The sequence below is a fragment of the Leishmania major genome, chromosome 1, assembly GCF_000002725.2.
Source record: "Leishmania major strain Friedlin complete genome, chromosome 1".
Taxonomy (NCBI): domain Eukaryota; phylum Euglenozoa; class Kinetoplastea; order Trypanosomatida; family Trypanosomatidae; genus Leishmania; species Leishmania major.
The window spans coordinates 79116-103690 of NC_001905.3; the positions used below are offsets into that span (position 1 = coordinate 79116).

Below are 24575 nucleotides of genomic sequence, written 5' to 3' on the forward strand. Positions count from 1 at the left end.
CCGTTTGCTTTTCTCCCAAAGAATGCCCAATGCTCATGACCGGGGTTGCCTCGTGGGACGGGAGTTGCTCTATTTGGCAGGTCGCACGGAACCCTGCTGGAGCGGTCATATCTCAGCCAGCTTGGACCACAACACACGACAGTCCTTTACTTACTATGTCTTTCTCTGCGGACGGACGCGTCTTTTTCGGGGGATGCTCAAAGACTGCGGTTATGTGGGACCTGAACTCAAATCAGAAGGCTGTCGTCGCATCACATGATTTGCCAATTAGCTGCCTCGATTTCCTGACTCTTCCTCAGACCATGAGCCAAATGCTCATCACCGGAAGCTGGGACGGCAAGCTGCGCTGGTGGGACCTGAGGCAGCAAAGCTACGTGAGGGAGGAAAACCTAGGTGAGCCTGTGTTCGCGCTCGATGCGCAAAAAACGGTGCCGATGATGGCTGCCGCAACAGGTCGACTAGCTCACGTGTATGACGTGCAGCAAATGCAGAAAGTCAACGAACTCAAGCTCCCCGACGTCATGAAATTCAACCTCCGCTGCATTACATGCGCCCCACAGTACGACGGTGTCGGAGTCGGATCCTCGGAAGGACGCGTCTCTTTTATCAGCATGAAAGACGCGCCAGGGTGCACATTCAAGGCTCACATTACCACAGAAAAGTCCCACTACATTCTGAGTCAGACCAATTTTTGCGTGCATCACCCTACGTTGCCACTCCTTCTGTCCGGTGGTGGCGATGGTAATTTGACGGTTATCAACCGCGCCGATCGCAAAGTCATCAAAACGCTTCAATGCGAGCAAAAAGTGGGCACACAAGCAATTCCAATCTCAGCTGGCGACATAAGCGCAGATGGTTCTCTTGTTGCCTATGCGCATAGCTACGACTGGGCCATGGGGAAGAGTGGTTACAGAAACCAACCTACCTCGGTGCACATTCGACCGCTATCGTGACAGGCTCCTTCCACATTTCCTTTGGAGCTGTAATGTGGTCTCACTAGCTTTCAATTCACTGTCTGATTTTTTCCGTTCTTCTGTGTATACGGTGCAGGTGGCTGATTGTGTTTCGTAACGCTCGTCATTTTCGACTCTGAGATTTCAGATCTCCGAGAAAAAAAAAACTTTCTGCTTGTTTCTTGCGTCGCTAATCGGCCTCTTTGCCCTCCCGTTCGGGGTGCACGCCGGAAAGCAAGCTTCGTCCATGGCAGACAGCTCCCTATATTTCACGTCCTCGGAGGTGTGTCTTCTCACTTCCCTTTTTCTCCATATTATCTCCTCTCTTCCCTCACGCTCTCTCATTACACGGATGTGTCATTTTTGGATTGGGGTTCTTTTTTGCCACACATATACGCATAAGAACAGTATATATACATACATATATATATATATATATATATACATATATATATCGGTGTTCGCGATGTCGTCTACACTGTACGAATTCGGTTATGAGCTGAATTCAAAACAGGTGCGTGTGTACCAAACCCATGATGTAGGAAGCGTGCACCGTGCCATCACGGCCAATCTTCAGGAGTACCTGGCTTACGAAGGCGTTCAGGAAGAGGACCCGACGTCTCTGAAAAACTTGTTTGTCAAGGCTCTTACGTTAGGCGTTGCTACTGAAGTGTATGTGCTTAGCAAGTTTCGGGTTTCTGGGCTGCTGCTTGCTAGCTCTTTTTTCTTCTTCGGCATACTCATCGCGTTTCAGCTTACTTGTTCTTTCCTACAACGCAACGGAGATATTATTTTTGTAGGCACGGGAAGATTGATTGAAGGTCCGAGGCCGCAAAAGCGGTGCTTCCGCAAGCTGAAGAATCAGCGTTTATGCGTTCGTTTGACGCAAGAAAGCATGTGCGCCCCATTGGTCAAGTTTGAGTTTCAGCTTATCGGACCCTCTCGACTATTTTCGCCGCCTCCTGTTTACAGCCAAGTTGAAAAATCAGTACAATATGGCCAGTTTTTCGGATCGACCGGCTTCTTCTTCCCACCCCCGCTACAGAAGCTTGTTGACGGGATGTTGGAGGCAGTTGTCTCGAAGAAGCAGAAATAAGCGAGCTACCATTGTGGGAGCGTCGTCTCTTTCCATAGATTTCGTCGCTGTTGTGCTGACAACGCGCCTTTTGTTGCCGCTGCCTTCGCAGATTTTCTTTGGCATCTGTTTTCTGACTTTCCCTTTTCTTGTCTGCACCACACACCTGAGGCACAACATTAAGCACGAACATCCTTCACTGTAATCATGGAATCGGCGATGCAGATTTAACGTGCAAAAAATGAGGGTTTTCCGCAAACCCACTTTTCGTAAATTATGCAGATTAGCTGAGCAGCATTCGAAAAGCGAACGGCTGCTGTGCGCAATGAATGGTGTACTTGGTTCTCTTCATTCCTGCCCGCTGCGCGTGGGAACTCTCTCTTTCTCTCTCTCTGCCTTGCCAGCACCTACTGGGGCCACTACTCCTCCATCTCTTCTCAGTGCGTTTTGCACTTCTGCTGCTGCTGCTTTTCGTTTGTCTGATCTTTCAATAGTCGCTGTGGTTTACGCACCGAATTCCGAAAGCCCCTCCAAAAGTGATTTTCTGTCGTTTCAGACAAGCAAATAAAAAATAAAAAGGGCACGTAGAAGGAAGCGAAGGAAATATGGTGTCCCGGAATTTTGTTCGGTACGTCGGCTACGCTGGTGCTGCTGCGAACTGGCTGATTCCCATTGCTGGGATCATGAATCTTCCGACTCGTCCTATGTCTGATATCGATCCAGTTATGACAAGCGTTATGTGCGTCTATAGCATGTTCTTTATGCGGTGGTCTGTCTCGATTCTCCCGGCGAACTATCCACTATTTGCGTGCCACGCAACAAACAGCACGGTGCAAGCTGTGACATTGGGCCGCTGGTGCTACGGCACCGCAACGAAACCGCAGAAGGCAATCCCGTAAGACACATTTGCTTGTTCTGCGCCCTGCTCTGCTTTCCCCTTCTCTCACCTGGCCAACAGACTCAGTTCAGTCTCACGCGGCGAACTTGACATCCGTCGAGGGGAAACGAAAAAAAAACAAGAGTAGCAGCATCGCTCGGCAGTCCTTTCTGCACAGGTGTGTTTATTTCACTCCTAAGGACCGCACTTAGCGCCAGTAGGTCTGATTCTGAATTCTGCCTCTTGTGGCTCTGTCCGATATATACACGCGCATATATATATATATATATATGGATATGGATATGTATCAAGGCCTTCAAAAGAGTACTTGTTGAGAGGCACACGTTTTGAGAGATCAACTGCATGATGGGTTGAAGAGCATTCAACATGTCGCTTCCTGTGAGTTTTTTTTGGTTGTTGTTTCCATGTTTGAATTATTAACCTCCTGCTTGGTGGACTATCAATCCGGCACCTGCAAAGACGACGCCCATCGACGGGGAAGCGAACAGCAAAAAGAAGCAGCTCAAATTGAGTGTCGGGAAGGTGTCCGGTGAGAACAGTGACCATGAACCTGAGACTGTGACGACACCCCCCACCCCCATCATTCCCCTGCAGTCCGCCAAGAAGCATAGCTTGGCCTTCGAAGCATCTGGCTGCTCTAGATTCGTCTCCACCTGTGTGCAGTCAGATTGGTGGGAAGGGCTCATCAAGTTGTCAGTCAGCGACTTCTTCTTGTTTGTTTGTTTTTTGTTGTTCGTGCCATATTTTGTCTGTCACCCTCCTGAGCCGGTAAAGCCGCGAGGAACTCTCTCGAATGTGACCGATGCGTGCAGCAGCAGAAAGCGCTGTGAGTGCATGTATTCTCGCTTCTGGTGGCTCACTGCCTCTCTCTCTCTCTCTCCGTCTGCCTCTCTCTCTCTCTCTCTCTCTCTGTCTGCCTCTCTCTCTCTCTCTCTCTCTCTGTCTGCCTCTCTCTCTGTCTGCCTCTCTCTCTCTCTGTCTGTCTGTCTGTCTCTGTCTATCTGTCTCTCTGTCTGTCTGTCTCTCTCTCTCTCTCTCTGTGTCTCTCTCTCTGTCTCGTATCTACCTCCTCTCCACACCCTCTATACATCACGCTGACAGCGATCATCGACTTGTTTACATGGAAAGATACACGTATACGTATTTCAATGTCTATTGCCAGCCGCTTTTGATCGTCATCGTTCTCCACTTTCTCCACGTGAAGGGGCCCCAGATACGAAGCGTACGCGGCGCACGCTCTCTCCCTATATATACAAGCACATATAAACATATATATGTACGTGGGCACGACCTCATGCAATGAGCGAGAGCACCGCTGAGCTGCAGCGGGCCAGACGCCGCTACAAAGCGCTTGTTCGCGAGCGGGGGTCGCTAGCGAGCTCTGGCGCCAGCGATCCTGTGGTCGAGGAGGAAATCCGCAAGCTAGAGGAAAAGTACGCAGAGCTGAAGCCGCATTCGCCGCCACCCCTGCCGGACCACCGCGCTGCGATATCTGCACCTGTCGCACCTTCCGCCACTAGCGAGGAGGTTGCAAAGCCGTCGTTGGCTATGGCACCCTCTGCCTCCCCGTCGACCGAACTGCACCCCGCACCCTCCATGCCGCAGCCGTGCGCTCCGATGGACGAGGTGTGCGTTGAGGCTGTGAATGCAGATCAGCAGGCTCGCGCGGCACAATCGAGGGCCGGCGCGCAGCTTCCGGCCAAGCTCGGCAGCCACCTTGCTCTCTTCTTCCTCCGGTTGTTCAACGAAGCACACCAAAAATCGCTCCTCGGCTGCTGGAACTGCGCAGCCATCGCAGCCCTTTCGATCGCCGTCGCCGTGTTGCACTGCACGGTGCTTGACCCGTCGTCTACAACCGGCTCCCTCATCACGCCTTCTTTTTTGTGTTGCCTCGTGCACGCCAACAATCTTGCATCCCTGTACACGCAGCACAGACGACGGCTGAATGTTCCCATGCTCGTTGTGTACGTCTGCTTGGACGCTGTTCCATCACTTGCGCTCGATTTGGTCGTCTACAACCTTTCCTTGACGCTGATGGGGTTCTGCGGCCTTCACCCAGCGTCCTTTGTTTGCTAAGCGCGACGCATTCACAGCTGGCACTCGCTCGATGGCGCGAACTCATCGATGCACATGAGCCTTCGTTTCTCTGATGGCCTCGTTGCGCGTCTTGCGCTGCATCTGGGGCACATGCAGCTGGCGCTGCTGGCCCGTCGTGTGCGCCTCTCCTTTCAGCTTGTCTGTTGCCATTGCGATTTGTAGCACGACGACGAAGTGGTCAAGCTTCCAATGTCGGAAACATCAGAGGACCCGGATTCAGCCGCCCTGCAGCAGAGGGCCATGTGAGTTGTGGTTGTGCGTGCTTCTGTGTGTTGCCTTGCTCGCGGTAGAACGCACACGCTGAACAAACACGCGAATATGGGCGTGCACCCCGTTCTCTCTTTGCGACGTCTCGGGCGGACAGCGAGCCACAGGGGGAGGGGGAGAGTGCGAGGGAGTCGAGCAGCTAAATGGGATGCAGGCAAGCGTCCCCTCCCTCTCCCTCCCCTCCCCACTCCCGTAGAAAAAACAAGAGAAAAGAGTTACGGAGAACACACGTGTGAGACGGTTCGTCGAACGCACAGCGCACAAGTTGTGCGCCACTGGGGATGTCGACATGGACTCCTTGGTTGCCACACCGCCTCCCGAGGGACTCACCGAGAGTGGCCGGCATGCCGCCAAGCGCATACACACACACACACAAAAAAAAAAATAAAAGCCATCAAGACTATGAAGCATATAGGAGGAGCAGCATGTGTGCGTGTACGCTTGCGTGCGCAGTTGCGTCCACATGTGCGCATATATATATATATATAAAGAGATATGTATGTTCAGTGGTGCGCTCGTGCCGCTCGTCGAAGGGTGGAGGACGGATCACACACAGACACACAGAAATAAGCACCTCTCTCCCATGCTGAACTCCCCTCTCGTCTTCCACCTTCTCTCTCTCTCTCTCTGTCTGTGTGTGTGTATGTGTGCGTGTGTGTGCCGCTGCAGCCGCTTCCTTTCGCTGCAGCCGCATTAGGAGAGGAGAACGACGACCGAAAGAGAGCGACGTTTCCCCCGTCGACATCTGCGTTCGCGAACCCCAGAGGACACGCCGCCACCACAGACCCGAGAGCAGCCTACCTATCTAGACACACGTATCTTTGATAGATACGTATATCAAAAGGAAACGAAGAGGGGAAACGCAGACGGAAAGGGCGTATCCCTCCTGCATGCGACGTGATGCCGTGGAGGTGATATCGAAGTCGTTGGTGTGTGCGCGCTTGCTTCCGCTTCGTTGTGGTTGAGCGTACAATTTTTATTGTTCACTTTATTGTCTCTCATAGAGCGCCGACCGCTCGAGCGCAAGCCCCATCGCGTACATTCTCAAGCCGTACACGGGCACACAGACACACGCCTGTACCCACCCACCCACACATATATAGATATATATATATATATATACAGACGTACATAGACGTACCCCCTCCCCCACCCCCTCCTTCTTGCAGCGAGTCTTCGCGGCCAACGCGTGCACGCGCGCACGGACCACAGACGGCAACGCAATACATAAGGAAAAGACAGCAAACACACAAGAGCAAGGGTTTTCTGTCGAGCGTGGGGCGTTCTCTCTCTCTCTCTCTCTACCGCTCTCTGTGGTGTGTGTCCGGCGACGGGGGCCAAGTAGGCGAGAGGGGCGCGCACGTACCGCTGCGAATTACGCAACGGCCCGTGCTGCGACGACGACGACGACGACGACGACGACCACCACCACCACCACCGCTGTCCGCTTTCTCGCATCTTTTTGTGTGTGTGTGTGTGTGTCTCGGTGCCCGCCATGTCCTCGCTGGAGGCACTCTTGAGCTCGCCGACGGACGTCATCGCCGAGTGTCCTGTCATCGGCCCCGGCGATGTGCGTCTGGTGGCCGCCAATCTGGAGGTCATCTTAAACAAGTGTCTCTACTGTGTCCGCCGGACGCTGCCCGGTCCGTTGGAGGTGCTGCTCACCGTGATGGGTGATGCCAGCGATCTTCAGGCAAATAACGTGTGCGCGGGCCTGCTGCAGCCCGCCGAGGAGGGCACGTGTGCGGACGTCTTTTGCGACTTGGCGGAGCAGCTGCTGGCGCGTCGAGCCGCGGTGATTCGCCTGCAGTTCGATGTGGAGGTGTTCTTCAAGGTGACGCAGGTGTTTTGCTGTGCCGCGTCGCTCAAGGACCGGCTCGGCGCACGCCTTGGTGAGGTGCTGCTGGGCTTCTTGAAGGACGTTGACATGCACGCCGACGACTATCGCGTACACCGCCACTGCTGCAGCGCCCTCATCTCTCTCCTGCGCGGGTCGCAGGAGAATAAGAAGCGTTTTGGCCCCGAGTGCGCCACGATCGCCGCCTGCCTCGACGCCTCCCATGACTTCTTCTTCCAGATGCAGTGCGTCGAGGTGCTCTATCGGCTGTACAAGCATCGTAGCTCCTTCCTAACCCATGCCGCGGCACCTGCCACGTCCACGTCATTATCCTCGTCGTCAGCCAACGCGATGACGTTGGGTGTGGCCATCAACCCCTATCTGCTGCGAGGCATCGAGGCGCTGCCTAATGACAGCACGCTGCTGCTGTGTATACATCAACTGCTGGACAGCTACAATCGTGACGTGCACCCAGACAAGGTCATATCATTTTCAGTTCTGAACATCGAGGTAGGTGGCGTGACGATGGCGCGCGCGACGACGCTGTACTTCTCGCCGTTGTTGTTGGTCGTGCTGCTTCCCGACACCAGTGACTGCAGCCGCGGTGGCGGTGGCGGTGGCGGCTACCTCACGATCCCCTACGAGCACGTCCGCTCCGTCAAGCTGACGAAGGACCACAAGCTGGAGCTGCGCCTATATGTCATTCCACAAAAACTGTCGCACGTGATGAGCTTGGCGCAGGACGGGATGGACAAGCTCCACGTTTCGCTGACCCGCGCCACCATGCGCGAACTGCGCACGTCTGCCGTGCATGAGTGGGTGGCAGAGCGGAAGCGCACGGCGCCGCGCCGTGTGACGGCGCCGGCACCACCCCCGTCACGCCGGACAGAGGCGGCAGGAGCTGGCCATGCCCTGCCCGCCGCCTCGTCAGCTTCACCCGCACCGCCATCATCCTCCCACGCGAGCAGCCGTGCCGGCTCCACCGCGCGTCCGCCGCTGACGACGACCATGACGGAGCGGCCGGTGAATACGCATCAGGGCGTCGGCACAGACAGTCAGGAACAACCACTCGCGCGGGGCAAGGCGCCGCACCCTCAGCTCGTGGAGGCAGTACAGCAGCAGCAGCAGCAGGCTCAACAGGAACAGGGTGGACCAGCGCATGTGAACAGCAGCGGTGACTACGCCGCCGCGGACGAGGAAGCAGGGGGGCAGTGCAAGCGCCCATGCCTGGAAGAGGTGCACCGCGCTGCCTCTCTCAAGGCGATGCGTTACCGGGAGGAACAGCACGAGGCGCTGCAGCACGCCGTGGACTCGGCGAAGGAGGAGTTGGAGGCGCTGCATCGCTGGAGCGCGCGAGAGCGTGACCAGTACGAGGTGCGCTTCCGCGAAGACATGGAGGTGATACGTCGGTCGGAGGCAGTGTTGAAGGAGAGCGCCACGGACTGCGTGCGGGCGTTGAACGCGGAACTGGAGGACGTGCAAGCCCTCGGCGCTCTCCTGAAGGGTGAGGTAGACAAGCTGCGGGAGCGACTCGCCAAGTCGCTCGGCAAGTCGGAGGGTGTCGAGGAGGCGCTCCTAGCGCGAATCAAACACACAGTCGATGCCCAGATGCGCAGCATCGAGGCGACGATGCTCTCGGTGGACTCGGCAGCTTCCTCCTTGGCTGGCGCTGGTGGCGGCTCAATTAGCGACGTCTCAAACTACATTGCACAGCAGATGCAGGCTATCAGCAGCGGCGCGGTGGTGGTGGGTGCCGCTGGTGCTCGAGCGAGCACTGCTGCTGCTGCTGGTGGGACTGCGGTCATCTCCTCTGCACGAGGCACCGGCAGCGGGCGAGCTGGGAAAGCACGGCATGAGCCGTAGCCGCAGCTGCTGAAGGAGTGCCGCCTGGACTACTCGTGAACCCCCACAAAATGAAGTTTTGAAGAGACGTACGTGCACATCGCTCATGGTTCAGCGGTTCACCATCATCCCCCCTCCCCGCCGCTGATGCTGATGCCTCTTGTTTCTTCTTCAAGCGCTGCCGACTGTGTTGCTGATGGCGTTGGCTCTTCGCTATTCGAGGTCTTGTGTGTGTGTGTGTGTGTGTGTGTGTGTGTGTGTGTGTGTGCTTGGGCCTTCCGCTCGTTCGTGCAGGTCGTGCCTGGCCAGTGACCTCACAGGTATATTACCCGTGCAGAGACAGAGATGGGGAGGAGAGGGTGTGGCTGCACGCTGGCACTGACATGTACATGCACACACCTGCAGTTAGCATGCGAATCGCACGTGCGCGCGCACCCATGGAACGGGGAGAGGAACGAAGATGAGCGAGCTGTATGGGGAGGCGGGAGGGTGCGGGGAGGGGCGGGGCAGAGCCGACGTTAGTGACAGTGGAGGTGATGATGGTGATGCGCGGCGGTGTGCGCTTAAGCACCGCAAGAAGAACAACCAAAAAAAAGCTAGAAAGCATGATCGAGGCTGTCACTCCCCTCCAACGTGCTCCCTCGTTCTCGCACCCCATCACACGCGTTACCGTCTCTACGTGTGTGTGTGTGTGTGTGTGTAGGTATTGCACATACGCCCCTCACCGTGCCACCACAACCACCACCCTCCCTCCCCCTCTCACCCTGCTTGTGTATTTGCGTTGTCTGTCGTGTGACTCTCTCCTATTCACGCAACCGCGACATCCACCGCCCTGGAAGGTCAACACTCGAGGGCAACGACGCCCAAACGGAGGAAAGGTGCGACAGTCATGGCACCTCCCGTTGGCCGCATCGCCACCGACGTTGTGGTCCGCTCGTCGAAGCGCGTGCCCTCTCTAGCCGCACCACGCAGCTACCCTCTCGCCAGCACTATCATCTGTGCCTCTCTTCGCTCCACGGTCACGGCTGCGGCTGTTGCTGAGCCAGGCACCGTCGCGTCACCGGCGAGCGCGCTGGTGTGCAGCAGCCGCACCTTCTACGACAAGATCCGCGAGAAGCGGGACGGGAGTGAAGACGAGGGACCAGATCAGATGTTTCAGGACTTTCCCAAGGACCCGAACCGGCAGCGTGTCCCGGCTGAGCTGCACAGGAGCAATCAAACGGCGGTCGAAGACGCCGAGAAGATCAGCCGGGTCTTCTGCGTCTTTCTCTTGCTGTTGTTTGGCGGCTTGTTGTACGTGCTGAACCCGTTCCAGAGCGACCCGTACGGCCGCCCCGATGGGTACGGGATGACGGAGCGTAAGCTGGTCTACGGCAGCAGCGACCTCGCCTGCAACAACAGCAGCAGCGGCCGCCGACGCGAAGAAGAAGATATGCGGAGCATCAGACGGCTCGCGTAGAGGATGCGTGGCGAACAGAGAAGTGGATGGGTGCAGAGGAACAATACGCGCGACAGGTACCCCTCCCCATGCGTTGTTGCGAGCTTGTCGGTTGGTTTTGTGTCCACGGCCCACTCGCCGCCCCTGCTTCGGTTATCGCTATCCCTTGGTGATCCGCTACCAGGCACACAGCATCACACGGGCGGAAAGGACACCACCCCACCCACCCACGAACCCCCCTCTCTTTCTCTCTCTCTCTTGTGGTCTCGTGTTGTAAGCTGTCCGTCTGCGGGAGTCACTGACGTATTTGAACGATGGAGAAGGCATATATGTGCATGCGAAGGTTGATGTGATGGGGTGAGGGGAGGGGGAGGGGCCCTACTCCCCTCCCTCCCCGGTTTCTTCAGTACATGGGCACGCTCGCACGCACCCCCTTCCAGCCACACAGATCAACTTCGGCCTCCTCCTCCTCCCCCCCCCCTTCCCTCCCTCGATTCTGTGTTTGGCGAGGACACCCGCCTCGACGACATCACACACGCACGCACACACACACACAGTAATCGACAGCGACCAGCAAATGGCAAAGGAAACGGCGAAGAGGAACCGGAAGAAGAACAGCGTGCGCATGCGCGTCTTCTCGATGATGACCGCTGCCGTGAATCTCCTCTATGTCCTCGCCATCCTCTACCGCAACGGCAGCCTGCCATCCTTTCATGACCTCATGGCGATCGGTTTCTGGGCCGGTCAGGAGTACCTCGCCTACTCTATGCTGAGCAAGGTGGCGCAGCCCACCATCAGCCCGGAAGGCCATTTACTGGACTGCATCGACGCCTCGAATCCGCAGGAGCTGGGCTACTATACCTTGGCTCAGGATGTGCTGTGGGTGTGCTGGGTGGTGCAGGCGCTGTGCATCATGCATCCCGCCTTCATTGTCTTTTACCTCCCTGTGCCGGCGACACTCATCTACAAGGTGTGGGGCTCAGTGCTGAAGCCTTTGGTCGCCGCCTACCTCGGCGGCAGCGGCGCCGGTGCTGGTGCAGATGAAGACAGCAGCCATGGCCCCCCGCGCAATCGCCAGGAGCGACGGAAGGAGGAGCTGAAGCAGCGCAAGGTGACGCGACGTGGCAAGTCAGCGACAGACTGACGCGTTGGATAGAAGGAAAGGTTGCCCCGCTTCCGCCCGCCCCCCCCCCTCTCCCCTCCTCCTCGCTAACCACGGACGCAGCGCCCACACATCCAGGCAGTGGTGTGCACCGGAGTACTCTTCCTGCTCCTACACGTGTGTGCTTGTGTGCTTGCGTGCGTGTGCGTGGCACGGTCAGTCCTGTCAGCACGTCAACTGCTGCTGCTAATCTTTGTGACGGCCGCCACCACCACGACCGCCTTCCCGACGTTTTCTGTTGTACGCCGCATCGACGTGAAGGGGGCAATGCGACAAAATCGAGGATTGAAAGAAGTAGACGAGCACACGCACACACACACACACACACACAGGTGTGCCCTGCATGTGTGTGTGTGTGTGTGTGTGTGTGTGTGTGTGTGTATGTGTGGCGTGTTGCTCTGCCCTTCCCTTCTGCCTCCACCGCCACCATCTTCTGCGGTGACATCGTCTCTGCCACGCCTCTACTCGGCGCACGTCTCTGCCTCTGCTGCCCCTCACAAACCTCTGCCTCTTTACACACACATGCACATACACACACACACACACACATGCACATGCACGCATGCTGGCTGCTGGGGCGTTACCAGCTCCGCTCCATCGACGAGCAGAAGCGAGATTCAACAGCAAGCGAAAAGGAAGGAAACTGTGAAGCGGCGAGGGCAGACAATGGGTGCCGCCCTACGTAAGGAAGCGTCCGAGTACTTCACGGCGGCGCTGACGTCCGACGCCGCCGCCGCCCCTGGCGAGTCGGAGTTCCTTGAAAAGGTGAAGCAGTATGAGCGCGGTCTCTGCGGTGGCTCGGAGCTCTACGGCATGGCGGAGCCGATCGCCGCCGCGGTGATGAGCAAGGCCGCCGAGACGGGGCGCGTGCGCTGGCTGCTGCGGCTGTGTAGCGAGGTCATGCGCCGGTGTGTTGAAGCCCCCTACGGCGTAGATGCCAGCACGCCGGCGGTGCTGCACCTCGCGGAGGTGCTGCTGCGCCACATCCTGCGGCTGACGAAAGGGCAGTCTGCGGAGCTTGTCGGTGTCCTGGAGGCGGTCGGGGCACGCGGTGAGACGACGCCGTCGAACAGCGCGCCATGTGAGGACACCGCCGCGCTGCTGTGCCGTATGGCATTCGCTTTCTTGGTGAGCGTGCCGCTTGACTCGGCGACGGTGGCGACGCACTTAGAAGTGCTGCGACTGCTGCTGACGATGACGTCGTCGGCGCTGCACCACGGCACGGACTTTCAGGAGGACACCATGGACCTCTTCACGGAGCTGATGATGTCGTCGCCGCTGCTGGGCGACTGCCTTGCCGTACTGCTCCAGACTGTCGTCTCGTGGGGAAGGCCAGGCTGGACGGCGCAGTCGCCGGTGCTCTACCATGAAGGGCATCAGCCCTCTTTCCTCAACCTGTTCAACATCTTTAGCACCACCGTCACTGCGCCCCGGCTCGCGAGCGACAAGGCTGCGTATGTGCTTGAGGTGCCGAGCTCGACCATGGTCAAGGCCTCCGCCGCCGCCATTGGCGCTGGTGGGCCTAGCGCGCTGAAGGCCGGCGCGCTCCCCAAGGACCCTGCCGCGGTGCTGGTAAACAGCTGTAGCTGCTGGGAGCAGGTGGGTCGCCACGCGACGGCGCTGCTGTGTGTGCTGATCGTTCATCAAAAAGGCAGTGGCCGGAACCCGGCCCTCGAGTACGTGACGGCGACACGGGACGGCAGCCCGGTGTCCTTCGCCGCCCTGCTCTCGGCCATCCGGTGTCAACTGACAAGCTTCCCGCAGCTGTCGATCTTGCTCTATGTGCTACTGCACGACCATTGCGAGTTCCTGCATACGGTGCTGGCCGAGGATGCTGCTCTGCTCGTGTCGACGCTGCAGCAGCTGCTGGAGATAACGAACAAGACGTGCAGGGTCACAACGCGGCTCGCCACGTCGTTGGCTGCCGATGCAGCCGATGACGTGCTGCAGAATGCCGTGCTGGGGCGGATCATCTTCCAGCTCCGCGTTTTTTCGTACCCCTTCATCAACTTCATGTCGAGTACGCTGCTGCTGCTCGTCTCGCAGGACCGCGTCGTGAACCGGCTGCTGTGCAACACGCCTTGCCTTGGCAGGCACTTGCTGGAGCGCTACGACGCAAGCGCCTCTGTCGGCGCGCTTGCCGTTGTCGTGCTCTCGCGTGGCATCATCAAGGGGCTGAATGAGCGCAACGAGGCGCTCGTCGCCGTGTTTGCCCCGTGCCTTGTGAACCTCGTCCCGTTCTTGCACGACATGGACACGTACACGGCGCAGCGCGTGTGTGCGTTGCTGACAACGGCGCTGAAGAAGATACACCGCGCCAGCGCACTCTTGATGGAGTCTACGGCGGCGGCAGCGGCAACGACGACCGCCGAAGGCCAAACAGGCGGAAGTGTCACGGCAGTGGCAACGACGACCGCCGAGGATGCCCAGGCGCTGGAGCAGATCCTCGCCATGTACGTGCGTCAGCTGCGCATCATTTTAGAAGGCGTCGAGGCGCTGCTGCGCGGTGCTGACCGACGCAACGAGCATCTTATCTACGAGCTGCTCTACGTCCGCAGCCGCATCATCGACGACGCCGAGGCCGCCGTGGAAGCGCAGCGCCCATACGCCGAGCCAACGAAGCAGCTGCTCGCGAACCTGGCGGAGATGATCAAGAACTGCGAAGCGGACATCGCCAGCTCCAGCCACGCGCAGAGTCCGCAGGAGATCTTGGCAATCCTGCGGCGTGGTCAGCAGCAGCAGCACGGCCAAAGCCAGAGCAACAGCATCAGCGGCAGTAATGGCAAGGACGTGAGCGGCGGTGGCGGCGACGACGACGACGCGGGCAGCGAAGACCGCCGCGATGGCGACAGCTGTGATGGTGGCGGCGGCCACAAAGACGTCAGCTTATCAAGGGCCGGCAGCTTGTTGTCTGCGTCGGCAGTGGAGACGAGCATCGCCGCAGACGCGATGGCGGGCGCAGATGGCGCTTCCGTCGATCTCGTGTACAGTTACGAGGAGTTACCGCACAGCTACGACTTCTTTGGGCCGTTTGTGTGGGCGACGTTGTTGAGCGCTGGCCAGTTGCCCGGTGGGGCGCTGTGGTGTCGCCAGAGCAACGAGCTTCCGCTGTTCCCGCATTGATGCGGGGAAGGGGTGGATGGTGGTGAGTAGTGCCGTACCCGATCATCCAGTCCACGGCACACGTGTGCATGTGCATGTGTGTGTGTGTGTGTGTATGTCGACGACCGCGGCGAGACGGTACTCCTCCGCTTAGTTCCTGCCACGCCTCTCCAGCGTTCGCCCTCCTCCCCCCCCCTCCTCCTCCTCCTCCTCCTCCTCCTCTACGTCGGTGCTGAAGAGGGGGGAGGGGGGAAGGGTACCGGAAGGTGCGCGCGGCGCGCTTGCACGAATCCGGACAGCATAGAGAAAGAGAGGCGAAAGCCGCATCGCAGGCGCACGATGCCACTCCCGCGATGGTTATTGGGCTCATCCCTGTGTGTACGGGAGTGCGTGGAAGCTTGTGCGTCTGGGTAGCAGGGGGTGTTCGCGGAGCGCGCCGGGTGGCGAAAGGTGGGAGAGGCGGGTGCGGCGCGGGGCGAGGAGGAGTTCTGGCGTTCTGGGTCGGAGGCGCCGCGCACGCCGCCCGCAGCGCCGCCTTCGTGTCTTGCTTATATTTTCTCTTTTGGTTCATCGTCCGAACAGCAGCGCCCAAACAGCGGATCGGACCGGGAACGAGGGAGGGAGGGAGACGATCTGCAACTCCACAGGAACGCATGCGCGCGCGCACACACACACACGCACCGGCAGGCACGTGTGTGTGCAGAGAGAGAGAGAGAGATTTCCGCATCTCTATCTCGGTCTATCACGGAGCGCGTGCGTGCGTGCGTGCCCCACCCCCTCATGAACTCTGCCATGTGCATGCTTCATCCACAGCAACAGCAAGGCGGTGTCGTCTTGCTAGACGGACGGTACATGGGTGCTGCCGCCTCCACCTCCCTCTCTTTCTCTCTAATCCCTCTCTTCCTATCCTGTATCTCTCATGGACGCAGACAGACAGACCCCAACACATATGTGCACGTGCACGTAGGGCCCCCGATGCAGCGTCCACCACGACCACAGCCAACGCGGCTGTCACCCTACTTCTTCCAGCAAGTTGTCTCTCACGTCCCACACGCCGCAGTCTGTGCGGGAGATGGCGCAGAAGCCGGCGTGAGTGACGGCCTTCAACCGCAGGGCAGCGACCCGCTGCGCTCAGAAGCCGCGGCAGCAGAGCCCGCGACCACGGTTGCGTGCTCGCCATCCGTATCGCCACTGCCTTCAATGTCCGCCCCCGGCGCCAACGCTGGCGTACTCGATCTCGACCCTGACGCACTGGCGGCGGTCACAGCCCGCGCCGACGCGGGTGCGCCGGTGCGCGTGACGAGCGACGCGGCGACAGACGCCGTAATGTGGCAGTACTTCACGCCTGCTTCGTTCCGGCAGAACTTCGAGGCGTTTATGAGGGCGGAGAGCGCGCAGACGGAGTCTCTACGCCGCGCGGTGGAGGCGGCTTGGCGCGATGTGGAGCAGATCCAGCAACGCAATGTGGTGCGTCGCGCCACCTTGACCGACATCCTGGCGGACCCCGGCGCGGCATGGCGGGAGGAGGTGCGGGCAAAGGTCTATTGGCAGGCCGCGGACATTGTCCAGCGCTACGGATTTGATGTGGTCATGGATGAGGATGGCAAGGCTGGGGGAGGAGAGGCTGAGCAGGCGGGCAGGGAGCGCATCACGCTTGACTTCTCCGTTTCCCGCGAACGTGTCCGTGCAAATCGCGGCGGCAGCAGTAGCAGCAGCGGCGACGACGACGAGGACGATGACATCGAGGACGCCGTCAGTGGGCTCAAGTCGTCCCCCCAGCCAGAGCGGGAGCCCCAGCCGCTGGCAGCACGTCTGGGCACGCAAGCGGCGGCCGCCGATCCGCTCATGAGCAAGCCGCAGGCAAAGGCGCACGACAACCTACTCAACCCCTGCGCCCGCGCACACTTCCTGCGTCACATCTTCGCACCGCTGCAGAGGATGCGGGACTCATTGCCCAAGTGGACGACACTGCTGTTGCAGGACGTCCACGATGTCCAGAAGGCCGCGTTGCCAAGCCTCGAGAAGCGCGTCCAAGATTCGGTGCTCTTCAAGGTGCCACTGCATCGGCCCTTCCTCGATGCACGGGTGGCACTGCAGTCGTGCGTGCAGCAGAGGCGCGTCGCGCCGGACGCGGAGGTGGCGCAGGTGCCAGCGTATCGGCAGCTGGAGCAGCATGGGAAGCTGTGGATCGATTTTGTGCAGGCGCACGAATCGGCGGCGGCGGCGGTGGCCGCAGCGGCAGAGACGGAGAGGTTGATCCGCGTGGGAGGCCCGGTGCCGACGGCAGACTCCTCCGAGGACGAGATTGCCGACGTGGCGCAGCGGTGGGCCACCGCCGAAGCGCTGTGGACGCTGCTCCTCGACGAGCTGGACACATGCAAGTGCTTCTTCGCCGACGCCATCCATCGCCGCAACGCCGTCCACGAGGGTGTCACCGTGGAGATGGAGTCGCTGCAGCAGTCGGTGCATCGTCACCGCCACAACTGCGACGCGACGGTGGCCGCCTTGAAGTCCGACGCGGAAGCGTGCGCGGAGCTGCTGAGCCGCAATAGGCAGCGCATGGTGACAGCGGTGGAGGAGATGGAGAAGACGTTCATCTCCGAGCGGGATCGACTGCAGCAGTCCATCACGCAGGGCGAGGCACTCTTGACGCGGCTGGCGGGGCAGCAGGAGAAGTGCGTACGCCGCGTACGGGAGGCGTTGAAGGCATTCTTCACGGAGCAGCTCCAGTATGAGGAGGCTGCACAGGCGCTGCTGCAGGACCATCTCAGCTTGACGCACCTGGAGGCGAGCCACGGGGAGCTGCGCCAGGCTCTTCAGCTGGGTTACAAAGGCGCCCTGGATAGCAGGGAGAACGCCGCGGCGCTCTTGCAGCTGCTGACCGACGGCGACACGGCGGTGCGACAGCTCTTCGATGCCTGCGAGGCGCACTGCCGTCGCATCGAAACCGAGAATCACTTTATTCAGTGTCGCCTGGTGGATCAGTGCACGCTGGCGCTGCAGCAGCGATGTCGCTGCGTGCATGCAATGGCGGCGCTGTACGAGCAGCGCTACGCCACGCTCGAGGCCCGCTCAGGCGACTCGTGGCAGCGGCAGTTCCTGCTCTCTGGCGAACGCGACTGGGCTGTGGCGAATCTCAGTGACGTGCGCGCGGAGCTCGTGCAGCTGGAGCAAGACTGGCGCAAGGTGTGCGCTCTGCGAGAGGAGCTGGAGCTGGAGCCGGCCCAGCTCAATGCGCACGTGCTCACGCCCGAGTGGCAGCGACTCCTGTCGACACTGCGCAACCTCGACGCCCCTCCCTCGCTGCAGCGACGGCTGCCGACACTGCGGGCTCATGCCGCGGAGAAGGTACGGCCGGCGGCCGGCTGTGGCCAGCAGGCGGTGCGTCACCTCCTCCGCGACGCGGCGGCGGCCGCACAGGCGTCGGTGTTACCCGCACCGTAACCATGCGCAAGGTCATGCAGGGGATAGGGACCTGGCAGTGGTGAGGAGAGCGGGGTGCACCCTCCACCGAGAACCTCCCCCCCCCCTCCCCTCCTCCGTGACAGCCCGGCCGCTGGTCTCTCTCTCTGTCGCGCGTTCATGGTGTGTGGGCCACCGTATATACGAGGGCGTGACTCTGTGTGTGTGTGTGTGTGTGTGTGTGTAGGTGCATGTACGTGCCTTGCGTCTCCCGTCTGTATGGGGTGTGTGGGGGTGGGGCAGCTCGCGCTGGTTGATGTACACTACGGCCCCCCCTCATCCCTCATCCCAGGGAAAGGAGAGACAAGCTTGTGCGTCAGAGGCGCGGTGCTTCGAGAGTCATGCAAGCTCTCCCTCTCTCGCGCGCGCGCGCGTCGACGTCGTCGTCGTCGTCCTCCTCCCCCCCCCTTCGTTGCGCTGATACTCTGTGGAACGAAACGTGTATGTATACATAACCTCCGCCGCCTCGACACAACTACGCTGGCTTGCAAGTCTGGCCGACACCACCACCACCCCCTCTTCCCTTTCCTCCTCCTCCTCCTCCTCCTCCCCCCCCCCATCTTCCACGCCACTCAACCGCCGTCGCTTGAAGCCGCTCGAGGGCAAGAACGAGGAATGTGCGCAGGCTCGAGAACTCAAAGAAGGAGTGGGGCGGGGCGGACCCAAGAGGCAGTGGTGCATCGCTGAGTGGATTGTGGAGAGGGCTGTGGTGTAGTGAGAACTCATGCAGCTGCTGCATCAGCGACGCGCTCAGCAGGCGCAGACCCGACACACAGACAGCAGCAACAACAACGAAAGTGTAGCCCGTTCCTTCCACAGCTGTGATGATGATGGTAGCCGCCCTCTGCTCACTTTCTCCTCCCTCGTGCACCACTCTGTCTCTCTCTCTCTCTCTTCTCCGACGCCGCCTCAGTGCGCACACACGTCACAACCGCCCTCGGTGAAATGAAGCTCCCGCTGACGCTGCATCCTGCGAACCATCTCGCTGTGCAGTGCCTGCTCCTTCACGCCGCACTCAGCTCAGACAGCGTCAGCGGCTTCACCATGGACGACGCCCAGCACGAGCAGTACAACACGGCCGCCAGTATCGCACGACTGCGCACACGCTACCACTGGGAAGGGCAGCACGGCCGGCGCCATATGGTACGGCTGTCGCACTGCTGGCAAGGACTACTGCGCCCACCAGCAGTGGCTGCTGCGGCCTCCGTGACCGGCAGCAGCGCTGCACAGTCGACGACGGTAGCGGCACCGACAGGGGTCCCGGTCAGTTGCGGTGGCGCGCCGTCTTCGCCGGTGCCTCCGTCGTCGGTGCTCGAAACAAGACAGCAGCAGCCGGCAGATGATAATCGTGCGCTGGCCTTTGCGGCTCCCGCCCGACTCATCGCGCTTTACGCCCCTCCCGTCCTCCTTCGTGGGCTGCACCGGCGCCTCCACGACATGGTCAGCTACGACGCCGCAGTGCACCACGCATCGCTGCTGAGGCAACTGCTCGCTCCATACGGCATCCACGTCGCCGTGACCGGCGCCACGCGACGCGGCTGCCCATTTTCCCTCCAGGCAGAGTATCTTCTCTGCCTCACGGAGGCGGCGACGTTCGAGGTGGAGGCAGTGCACCCAGGCGACGCTGGAGGGCTGGCGGAGAGCGACAGGGGTGCAGTCGAGGATGCCATCAACGACCACGGCGACGACGCCAGCGGCAGCCGTGCGTCCGCAGTGAGCACGGCGGCCATTGCCGTTACGGATCCTCGGACGCGTGAGGCACGGTGCTCCAAGATGCGGGCGAAGAGGGCGGCGATTCAGCGTGATGCGCTGATGTTGCGTCCGCCATCATTACCGTCTGCGTCGTCGCTGGCGGCCGCAGCCAGCGTTTCCAGGGAAGAGGATGGCGCCGCATCAGCGGTCGCCGGCGGCGGCACCGGGCACCGTGACCAGGCACGCATTCGTGTGTGTCTCGGGGGATCGCTGCGACGACGCTACTGCGACCGGCGCAGTGCCTTCTCATCGGCCGACGTTGTAAGCCCACAGGTTTCATACCGCGTGCGACGCGCGCTAGAGAGCCTCGTCCGGTGCGGCTACATCGTGTCCGCCGCCCAGCCGTTCCCACCATCGCAGTCGCATCTCGAGGCACGCAAGGTGATGTACTTGACAGCGCGCTATGACCCGCACTTGCCAGCGCAGGTACCACCACGGGCATGCACCGACCCTGCCGTGCTCCGGCGCCTGCAGCTGCACCGGCTCGTTCTACGCCTTTGCCCGTGGCATGCGTTTGCCGCGCGGCAGCTGCTCCTAACGGGTCCGGCGGATTTCACCACCCACGTGATGCTGCAGGCACTCGATCACGGCATTGACGTGAACATGAACGGCGCCTTCATGTGTGGCGAAGCCTGCGCGGCGAGCGGTGATGGCGGAGTGGGCAACACAACCCCCGCCATCGCCGCTACGACTGCGAGTGAGGCTCACGGTGGCTCCTTGCCACCAGTGCACCACAAGGGGCAGACGCGGCGCCGCTGCGACCTTGTCGAGCAGCTCATCCTGCAAGACGAGGAGGACCTTGTATCACTCGCAGGGCTGCCGCGTATTGACCCCATGCTGCGCGGTCTCTACTGCCAGCAAAATCACCTGTGAGGTCGTCTGAGAAGGGAGGGTGGGGAGTGGGTACACGGGTGGATGCTGTAAGGCGGCTAAAGTATATTCACGCATCCCCTGCCATCACCCCCTCCCTTGTCCTGCGTCGACTCGATGCCACATGACGGCCGCTGCTACTTCAGCTGCTCTTTTTAGGTTTCTTGTATTATGCTTGGTTTGCGGTCGCCTTCTCCCGCGTCCATGTCGTGCGCCGGCTTCCGCCGTTCTACCAGCCATCCGCACCGAGCCTCCACCACGGTGACGGGTACACGCACGTGTGCACACGTGGATGCGCATCGGAAGGGAGATGGCGGCGACCGCGCCCTGGACGAGTGGGATGCATGTACTCGCCATCTACCCGTACTCTTCGCTGCCTAGGCTGGACACAATATGTCGCGGCGCAATAGCCCGTCCACGGCGCGCGCACCGCCACGCACGCGCCGTAGTATACACCTGCACACACGCGCAAGCTTCTCGCTCTGCAGCGCCACCACCCCCACCCCCACCCCTACTCCTCTTCCCCTTTTTTCCTCTCTGTCGCTCTCGCGCGCTACGGCACTTCATCGGTGCCCTCGTTGATGCCACACCACCTGCACCACACACACACACACACACACAAACTGAAAGCTCATCCACGCACCCAAGTAGGACACCATGCAGCCTCACCTCCGCAAGCTCCGTAAGCTGAAGCGCGGCAAGCCGAGCGACCTCGAGGAGAGCGTCGCGAAGGCGCTGTTCGAGCTTGAGGCATCGCACAAGACCCTGCGTCAGGAGCTGCCGCGCTTCCACGTCAACACTGTGCGCGAGGTCAAGGTGCCGCGCTCGAAGAAGACGGTGCTGGTCGTCTTCTACCCCCTGCGCTTCCTGATGCTGGTGCGCAAGGTCCAGCGCGCGCTCACCTCCGAGCTGGAGAAACGCCACCCGGGCTGCCTGGTGATGCTGGTTGCGCAGCGCCAGATCACGAAGCGCCCGACGGACGTGTACAAGCTGCAGAAGGTGCAGCGCTCGAAGACGAGCACGGCGGTGTTCGAGAACATTCTGAACGACATGATCTACCCGAGCGACGTGGTGGGCCGCCGCTGGCGCTGCCGCACGGACGGGAGCAAGCTGATGAAGGTGTTCCTGGACGCCCGCGACCGCAAGCGCATCGAGTCCCGCCTTCGCGCTGTGGCGTACGTGTACAAGCAGCTGACGCACCGCCGCGTGTCGTTCGGCTTTATGTGGAACCCGAAGCTGCAGCAGGTGTCGACCCGGTAAACGGTGGCAGAGGGAAGCGAGCGTGTGCGCGTGCATGGGTGTGTACGGGTGCGCGAATTGTGTTGCCGTCCTTCTGCGCCGTTCTCCGGCTAATCAGCACGCCGATCACCTGCCGCCAGCCCGCGGTACCCTTCACTGCCGGCGGCTGCATGAGCACGCGAGTTTTGTTTTCGGCGAGGAGTGCGAGCAGCGCACCCGTCGTGTCTGCTCCGTCCTTCATCGCCTTCGCGCCTCTCTCTCTCTCTCTCCTCTCGTTCCGCCCTTTCGCGGTGCCGCCTGCACGCGTGCGTGTGCACGCATACCCGTGACACCCCGGTCCGTCTGTGTGTGTGTGTGTGTGTGTGTTTGTGTGAGAGAGAGAGAGGCCTTGGGGAGAGGCAGGGACGGAGACGACAGCGAGGGTGCGGGAGAGAAAGGTGTGCGGTGGGATGAGGATGATGATGATGGGGGAGAAGGGAGCAGATGGGTGCTGCACACCCCCACACGCACGCGCACGCACGCGCGCTCGCATCTTTTCGCCTTGTTTCTCTGACGTTTTACTTTCATCATTTTCACGCAACCACGCAACCACAACAGCAGCAGCCATGCGGGAGGGGGGAGGAGACGACGAGCGCCGGGGATGGCCAGAGTACTCGGGTGCGCACGCGCCTGTGTGCCTCTGCGCCTCTTCGCCAGTGCAGTCGAGGAGGTGTCGCGGGGTGGATGGACACCGTCTCTTCAGTGAACAGCGAGAACACTAAAAAGTGTGTGTGTGTGGGGGGGGGGGGGGGGGCAGGGGCGAACCAAGCGAAGTGTGTGTGTGTGTGTGTGTGTGTGTGTGTGGCTGACAAATCCGGCGGAGGGTCACGGCGCGTCGCTTCTCTACTCGGCCACCCTCCGTGTGCAGCTGCCACCGATATACGCACGGACGCTCGCCCTCGCAGATCAATCCGCTGCATGCGCTTCGCCCTCGCTGCTGTTCCGACCCGAAGATGCTTCTCCACGAGGACATGCTGACGCGATCAGCAGCGCCTCTTACGCACTCCTTCCACTATCGTCTCCCTACTCTTTCTCTCTCTCTCTCCGTGGATTCCCTGCTGACGGACCACGCACATGATCGCATACGCACGCGCCTGCCTATGCCCACATACAAACACACACGTATCGGCCTACACGCCACCGTGTGGGTGATATCGCCGACGCATCTTCTCCCCCCTCTCTCTCTCTCTCCCACTAACGCTGCTCACCGACGCCATGTGCACCGCCTCGATCGTCCGTGTCGACCACACCGAAAAAAAAAAAAACAAGTCTCACCTGACTGAGAGTAGGACACCATGCAGCCTCACCTCCGCAAGCTCCGTAAGCTGAAGCGCGGCAAGCCGAGCGACCTCGAGGAGAGCGTCGCGAAGGCGCTGTTCGAGCTTGAGGCATCGCACAAGACCCTGCGTCAGGAGCTGCCGCGCTTCCACGTCAACACTGTGCGCGAGGTCAAGGTGCCGCGCTCGAAGAAGACGGTGCTGGTCGTCTTCTACCCCCTGCGCTTCCTGATGCTGGTGCGCAAGGTCCAGCGCGCGCTCACCTCCGAGCTGGAGAAACGCCACCCGGGCTGCCTGGTGATGCTGGTTGCGCAGCGCCAGATCACGAAGCGCCCGACGGACGTGTACAAGCTGCAGAAGGTGCAGCGCTCGAAGACGAGCACGGCGGTGTTCGAGAACATTCTGAACGACATGATCTACCCGAGCGACGTGGTGGGCCGCCGCTGGCGCTGCCGCACGGACGGGAGCAAGCTGATGAAGGTGTTCCTGGACGCCCGCGACCGCAAGCGCATCGAGTCCCGCCTTCGCGCTGTGGCGTACGTGTACAAGCAGCTGACGCACCGCCGCGTGTCGTTCGGCTTTATGTGGAACCCGAAGCTGCAGCAGGTGTCGACCCGGTAAACGGTGGCAGAGGGAAGCGAGCGTGTGCGCGTGCATCGCTCTCACCATCGTGCCAAACGCCTCTGAGCGGCCTCCTCCTCCTCCTCCCCCCGCCCTTCCCGTCTTCGTCCCTTTTCTCTCTCTCACGCACTTCCGTGCCATTATTTTGTTTTCGTGTGAGTTTTTATTTCCCAACGCAATCACCAGCCCTTCCTCCCTCCCCCCCCCCCTCCTCAGCACAGCACAGCAGGAGAAGTGCGGACGCGCGCGGCGTGCGCTTGGACGACGCTGGTGGGACGATCACGTATGAGGGAATGGGGTGACGGCGATGGCAGCCCGTTCTACGAGCCCCATCACCACCACCACCACCTCTCCCCAGCCAGGTCTGATGCCGCTATTACGGACACGGACGCGTCTGCTGACGACTCCTGCCGCTCTCACCACCACCACCATCACCGCCACCAGCCCTCCCTCTCACTGTTGGAAAGGGGGGTGGCGATGGGGAAGGTCGGATGGGAGCCACGTGATGACGATATGGCGTCTGCCTCTCTCTCTCTCTCTGTGTGTGTGTGTGTCTTTTACTGTCCTGCGTGCGATGGCCGCAACACACAGAGAGAGATTGGCAGACGCCCTTCTCCTTGCGCTACCCACACTGCGCACCTTCC

General features: G+C 60.5%; 12 protein-coding genes across 12 annotated transcripts; all 12 read left to right on the forward strand.

The window, feature by feature from the left end:
* Positions 1–29: 29 nt before the first annotated feature.
* On the forward strand, positions 30–953 carry LMJF_01_0320 (putative poly(A) export protein; the record flags this gene model as incomplete). The annotated part of the gene is made up of 1 exon (XM_003721505.1): positions 30–953. The coding sequence occupies one exon, from the start codon at positions 30–32 to the stop codon at positions 951–953; it is 924 nt and encodes a 307-aa protein (XP_003721553.1).
* A 466-nt stretch (positions 954–1419) lies between these two features.
* On the forward strand, positions 1420–2049 carry LMJF_01_0330 (conserved hypothetical protein; the record flags this gene model as incomplete). The annotated part of the gene is made up of 1 exon (XM_003721506.1): positions 1420–2049. One exon carries the CDS (start codon positions 1420–1422, stop codon positions 2047–2049), a length of 630 nt encoding a protein of 209 aa, XP_003721554.1.
* A 584-nt stretch (positions 2050–2633) lies between these two features.
* Positions 2634–2927, forward strand: LMJF_01_0335 (conserved hypothetical protein; the record flags this gene model as incomplete). The annotated part of the gene is made up of 1 exon (XM_003721507.1): positions 2634–2927. One exon carries the CDS (start codon positions 2634–2636, stop codon positions 2925–2927), a length of 294 nt encoding a protein of 97 aa, XP_003721555.1.
* Positions 2928–4225: 1298 nt separating this feature from the next.
* Positions 4226–5002, forward strand: LMJF_01_0340 (conserved hypothetical protein; the record flags this gene model as incomplete). The annotated part of the gene is made up of 1 exon (XM_003721508.1): positions 4226–5002. The coding sequence occupies one exon, from the start codon at positions 4226–4228 to the stop codon at positions 5000–5002; it is 777 nt and encodes a 258-aa protein (XP_003721556.1).
* A 1783-nt stretch (positions 5003–6785) lies between these two features.
* On the forward strand, positions 6786–8990 carry LMJF_01_0350 (conserved hypothetical protein; the record flags this gene model as incomplete). The annotated part of the gene is made up of 1 exon (XM_003721509.1): positions 6786–8990. The coding sequence occupies one exon, from the start codon at positions 6786–6788 to the stop codon at positions 8988–8990; it is 2205 nt and encodes a 734-aa protein (XP_003721557.1).
* An 868-nt stretch (positions 8991–9858) lies between these two features.
* On the forward strand, positions 9859–10428 carry LMJF_01_0360 (conserved hypothetical protein; the record flags this gene model as incomplete). The annotated part of the gene is made up of 1 exon (XM_003721510.1): positions 9859–10428. One exon carries the CDS (start codon positions 9859–9861, stop codon positions 10426–10428), a length of 570 nt encoding a protein of 189 aa, XP_003721558.1.
* Positions 10429–10984: 556 nt separating this feature from the next.
* Positions 10985–11551, forward strand: LMJF_01_0370 (conserved hypothetical protein; the record flags this gene model as incomplete). Its single annotated transcript, XM_003721511.1, has 1 exon — positions 10985–11551. The coding sequence occupies one exon, from the start codon at positions 10985–10987 to the stop codon at positions 11549–11551; it is 567 nt and encodes a 188-aa protein (XP_003721559.1).
* A 684-nt stretch (positions 11552–12235) lies between these two features.
* LMJF_01_0380 (conserved hypothetical protein) lies at positions 12236–14692 on the forward strand (the record flags this gene model as incomplete). The annotated part of the gene is made up of 1 exon (XM_003721512.1): positions 12236–14692. The coding sequence occupies one exon, from the start codon at positions 12236–12238 to the stop codon at positions 14690–14692; it is 2457 nt and encodes an 818-aa protein (XP_003721560.1).
* Positions 14693–15646: 954 nt separating this feature from the next.
* Positions 15647–18115, forward strand: LMJF_01_0390 (conserved hypothetical protein; the record flags this gene model as incomplete). Its single annotated transcript, XM_003721513.1, has 1 exon — positions 15647–18115. The coding sequence occupies one exon, from the start codon at positions 15647–15649 to the stop codon at positions 18113–18115; it is 2469 nt and encodes an 822-aa protein (XP_003721561.1).
* Positions 18116–19078: 963 nt separating this feature from the next.
* LMJF_01_0400 (conserved hypothetical protein) lies at positions 19079–20758 on the forward strand (the record flags this gene model as incomplete). Its single annotated transcript, XM_003721514.1, has 1 exon — positions 19079–20758. One exon carries the CDS (start codon positions 19079–19081, stop codon positions 20756–20758), a length of 1680 nt encoding a protein of 559 aa, XP_003721562.1.
* A 654-nt stretch (positions 20759–21412) lies between these two features.
* LMJF_01_0410 (putative ribosomal protein S7) lies at positions 21413–22015 on the forward strand (the record flags this gene model as incomplete). The annotated part of the gene is made up of 1 exon (XM_003721515.1): positions 21413–22015. The coding sequence occupies one exon, from the start codon at positions 21413–21415 to the stop codon at positions 22013–22015; it is 603 nt and encodes a 200-aa protein (XP_003721563.1).
* A 1313-nt stretch (positions 22016–23328) lies between these two features.
* Positions 23329–23931, forward strand: LMJF_01_0420 (putative ribosomal protein S7; the record flags this gene model as incomplete). The annotated part of the gene is made up of 1 exon (XM_003721516.1): positions 23329–23931. The coding sequence occupies one exon, from the start codon at positions 23329–23331 to the stop codon at positions 23929–23931; it is 603 nt and encodes a 200-aa protein (XP_003721564.1).
* Between the last annotated feature and the right edge of the window lie 644 nt (positions 23932–24575).